This window comes from Monopterus albus, unplaced genomic scaffold, assembly GCF_001952655.1.
Source record: "Monopterus albus unplaced genomic scaffold, M_albus_1.0 scaffold259.1, whole genome shotgun sequence".
In the NCBI taxonomy this organism is placed as follows: domain Eukaryota; kingdom Metazoa; phylum Chordata; class Actinopteri; order Synbranchiformes; family Synbranchidae; genus Monopterus; species Monopterus albus.
In genome coordinates, this window is record NW_018128139.1 from 989666 (window position 1) to 994438 (window position 4773).

General features: G+C 39.9%; 1 protein-coding gene across 1 annotated transcript in view; it reads right to left on the bottom strand.

Moving 5' to 3' along the window:
- The window catches only part of thsd7aa (thrombospondin, type I, domain containing 7Aa), a 243676-nt gene that overhangs the window by 94293 nt on the left and 144610 nt on the right, over positions 1-4773 (bottom strand). The window contains exon 8 of the mRNA XM_020621420.1: positions 1337-1577. Coding sequence (XP_020477076.1) covers positions 1337-1577 — 241 coding nt within the window. The remainder of the gene's footprint in view (positions 1-1336; positions 1578-4773) is intronic.

Sequence of the window (4773 nt, forward strand, 5' to 3'; positions counted from 1 at the left end):
TGGATGGGCGATTCTGTTGAGACAACATCAGGGAGGTGAGTTGTGTTACCTGTTGTGTGAGTGCCGCCAGGTCATGTTGCTGCTGCTGCAGTGCCTGAGCTAGTTGTGAGTTGGTGGTTTGCCTGCACCGGAGTCAGCAGGGTCCATGTTGGCCAGTTCTTTCTGTTAGGATGGCTCGAACACAGAGCCATCCTAACAGTGTCAACTAGTCTTACAAGTTTTCACTGAGCTTTCATTAAAACGAGCTGAAACTGCACAGTCTACCCCGATTATCAGGAATTACCATTTCATGTCACATCACATTTCATGTAACTTTATATCATAAAAACAAAGTAATGTGTGTAAATCTTACTTATCACATTTGGGTCATTTTTCCCATGTTTATCTTCAATATTGTAGCTATATGGCTACAATATCTGGTGTAAGTCAACAGTTTAGCATTTTAAGTGCACTAGATCAAGTTAGTAATATGTACATGCACAAAGCATAGACACGTTGCTTGCCTCTTAGCCAGGGACTCACAGCAGTGATGATGTTTTCAGAATTAAAATTAATACGCTGTACCAAGTTATTTTAAAATGTGTAAATTGTTGATATTATCTATTGTTGATATTTGGTCATAATAATGGTCAGTGTAACTTGTTAGAGCAGTTGTGGCTCTACACATCAGTATATAAATTGCTCCTGTCTCCCTCCAGGTATATCCACTGTCAGTGCGACTGCCTTTTAAAGGGAATGGTAAATTGCATTTTAATTGGTTTATTGCATGTTATGCCCAAAACATACCCAAGGGTAAATTAAGAAAGTAAGGTCAACTGTTTTAAAACAATTGCCAGACACAGATCTACTTTCTGCACCATCAAAATTGAAGAATTGGTCTGAAGACAACCTGTATACACTTTGATTGTTGTGCCATGAAAGGTGTGCTTTAGATCATCAAAATAGGGCCCCACGAGTCTGTGTCTGTCCAAGTGCAAGTGGAAATCATGAACAGGTCTTTAAGTTCTCCCAGTATGAGTCAACTAACATCCATCCACCCATCCATCTTCATCCACTTCATCCGGGACCGGGTCGCATGGGCAGAAGCCTGAGCAGAGCCTCCCAGACTTCCCTCTCTCCACACACCTTCTCTAGCTCCTCTGGATATTTATTTCCAGAGGTTCAAATGTCTGGCATAATTTCTCATTTAGCAAAAGAAGTGGACAGCTAAATAACCTGTTAAATACACAGTTCCCATTTGAGTCTAACTTAACATTTCTATCTTACAGTTTAGAAATGCTGGAAAGACAACTTACATGCCACAGCATCACATATAAGGAATTAAAGGGAATTTTACTTTTTGGGAGGAACCTGGCCCACATTGACTCGGACACAGATGACCTTGCGTGTTTGCATCCCAACTGAGCAGGCTGCACTGTCTCCGTATGGCTGGCCCACAGACATGTTGGTGGTCAGAATGGAAGAGTCCTCTATACACTGGCCCCATGGGCCAGTTTGCCAGTGGTACACAGTGCAGGGATGGTCATTGCAGTTCCTTACTTCCTGCAGGGCACTGATGTTGGGGCATAGAACTCCTCCTGAGAAACAACAGAACAGCACAGAACAACATCAGCCTTACTTCAGATGAAAAGAAAAATCATATTAGCACTAATACTGGAAGTTGGAAAACTTGTAAGCTTCTGGAAACGGGCAGATATTCTAGTAATCATGAATGGCAAAGACATACCCAAGAAAATACATGTGTGTAAATAGTCTAAAGTACTAAAATCTGGTGTCTACTGTACATTGAATCTGGATTGAGACCCTTCTATACAGTAGTATCGTTACTGTCTCACTGCTGTGGATGGATTGTCTGTGACTTGGCCCTATTTCAAGTCGGTCTTCATCCCCATAGAAACTGCTTAGATTTGACTTTGGATGTGACTTTGGCCTGTCAGAACTGTAAGGTAATGTTGTTCAGTGTGCTTTGGTCCCAGGTCTTTTACTGGAATATAGATCCTTGGATCTGTCATGTACAAGAATCACCAAATAAGGATATAAAGAGAAGCAGAGGCACAAGCTGCTATCACATTAGCGGCAGAACACCAAGACCTGCAGCCCTTCACAAATGCAGTGAGCAAATGAATGAATAATTGCACTGCCAGTATGAACTGCCAGTATGCTGCACTGAGTTGGTTTATTGTGTTGCAGATTTTATTGTCAGTGGTTAATATTTCCGTTTTTTTTTCCCATTAGTCTACACTAAACAAGCTGTAACAACAAAAAGAAAACATATTTAGAAATGTTATAAAAAATCAAAAACTGGAAACTCTCCTTCACAAAAGTATTCAGAGCCTTTACTGTGGCACCTCAACTTGTGGTCGGGACCCTGTTCAGGAATAAGAGGTATAGATAATGGATGGATTAATTATCCTTGCATCGATAGAATGACTGGAGTCTACCTGTGGCAAAATGAACTGACATAATTTAGAAAGGCACACATCTGTATATGGCCCTACAACTTACACTGGTTGTCAGAACAAAAACAAGACATGAAGTCCAAACAACTTTCTGTAGACTGTAAGCAAAAAAAAAAAAAAACTATTGTGAGGCATAAATCAGGACAAGTGTATAAAACTATTTATTTGCAATGGAAGTCTGGCAACCAGCAGGACTCTTCTTTTCAGTTGGCCACCCTGTCAAACTGAGTAACTGGACAAGAGAAGGAAGTGACCAAGAACCCAGCGATCACTCTAACAGATCTTCAAAAGAACTCTGCAGAAAAGAGAGAACCCGCTGGTTTATGGTAGAGGTGGGGCTCAGAGGGTAGAGCAGATTATCTCCAAACCAGAGCATTAGTGGTTCGATTCCTGGCTTCTCCAGTCCACATGTCAAAGTGTTCTTGAACAAAACCCTGAACCCCAAGTTGCTCCCAGTGAGTGTGCTTTAAAGCATTATACAAGTGTAAGTCATTTTACCAGTTTATTTGGAGCAGCTGACAGAAGATGCTGAGTAAAAAGCATATGACTGCTGCTTGAAGTTTCATAAACAACAGTTAAAAGACAGAGCATAAGGATCTGGTCTGATGAGAAAAAAGGTAAACATTTGGGCAGGCTTCCAGTCACTATGTATGGCAAACACCATGTACTGCTCATCACCTGGATGATACCACCTTGACGGTGAAGCATGGTGGTGGCAGCACTATGCTGTGGGGATGCTTCTCAGCAGCAAGGACAGGGATACAAAGCATGTAGCCAAGACAGTATAGTAGTGCCTTCAGGAGACATCTCTGACTGTCTGGCTCAGCCAAAGCCCAGAATTACACCCCATAGAACATCTCTGGAGAGACCTGAAAATGGCAGTTCACAGATGGACAGATCTGACCGACCTTAAGAGGATCTGCCAGGAAGTATTAGATAAACTGCTCAAATCCAGGTGTGCAAAGCTTCTAGAGATTTACCCAAGAATATGTGAAACTGTAACTGCTGTCAAAGAGGCTTCTACAAAGTACTGAATTAAAGGTCTGAATAATTTTGAAAATTAGCCATTTCAGTTTTTGATCTTTCATAATTTTAATAATAATTGCAAAAATTTCTTTAAAGATGTTTTTACTTTGTCATTGTGGGTTAATCAGACAAACACAGTAAAGTGTGCAAAGTTAAGGGTTCTGAATACTTTCTGAAGCCACAGTATATGTAAGGCTAGCAAAAATACTTGCCTTTAACAGGACGATATGACAAGAAACACTCACTGCCAAGTAAAATGTCTAACTCTGCTGGCTGTACTGTTCTGTTTGCCAAGAAATGTGTACTGCATGCTGGGAGCGTACATACCAACACACCAGCTGGAATGTAACTTCTTGCCAGAACACACTTGCTTTCACTGTCTTTAGGAATTGATATTTAAGTTCTGCTACTTGACATTAAAGCTGTAATCTGGCTGGAATCCTATTGCCCATCACAGGCTACTTTAAGATTGTCTTGTTGTAATCTTCTACTTATATGCATTGTTTGTTTTTTTTACCTTATGTTTTCTCGCATCTTAGTCTCGTTATTTTATATTTTGTGTATTTTGCTCATTTACTTCCTTTTCATTGTTGTTACTCTCTGTACCTTTTCTTTTTAGTGTGAAGCACTTTGAACTGTATTCAATATAAATAACATATTATTGGATTATTAAAATGTATAAAGACACTGTGGGGCAGAAATGTCTGTCAATATAAAGAGCACTGATTTCATAGAGTATATAAGCAGAGCAGTGGAGAAATGACTGAGAATGTTTCACAATAAGCAGCTATTGTGGCTGGACAAAGAAAAGGGAGCTACCTTCAGAAAATCAGTCATTCAAGGAAATCCTAATACAGTGTATTGTCCATTTCAAGACCTCAGTTTAAAAGTGATGTCTGTACCAAAGAACCGAAAAGAAAGATAAATAACTGAATTCATTACTACTTCTAAAACTGCATTACTGCTCCCTCTGAAACATATTGGCCAATTATCTGGTTCTACTTTTCTCTCTGCAGTTTGTAAGAGGGCACCGTATGCTGGGGCAAAGAGAATGTACAGCTGTATGCAAAAGTTGGAGCACCCATGGGCAAATTATATGTTGTGTTGATTTTTGAAGTGACAAACAGTGACTATAAACCCTGCAGCAAAAATGTGTCCTTTTCAAATGTTAAGGTACTGTAGCCTTTTATATCACAAACTTAAAAAATAGAGTAATTGGTTAGAGTACTGTGACGTGCAAAAGCTGGAATGCCATTCTATTTGTATAATATTCATGAACTCTAGGCCG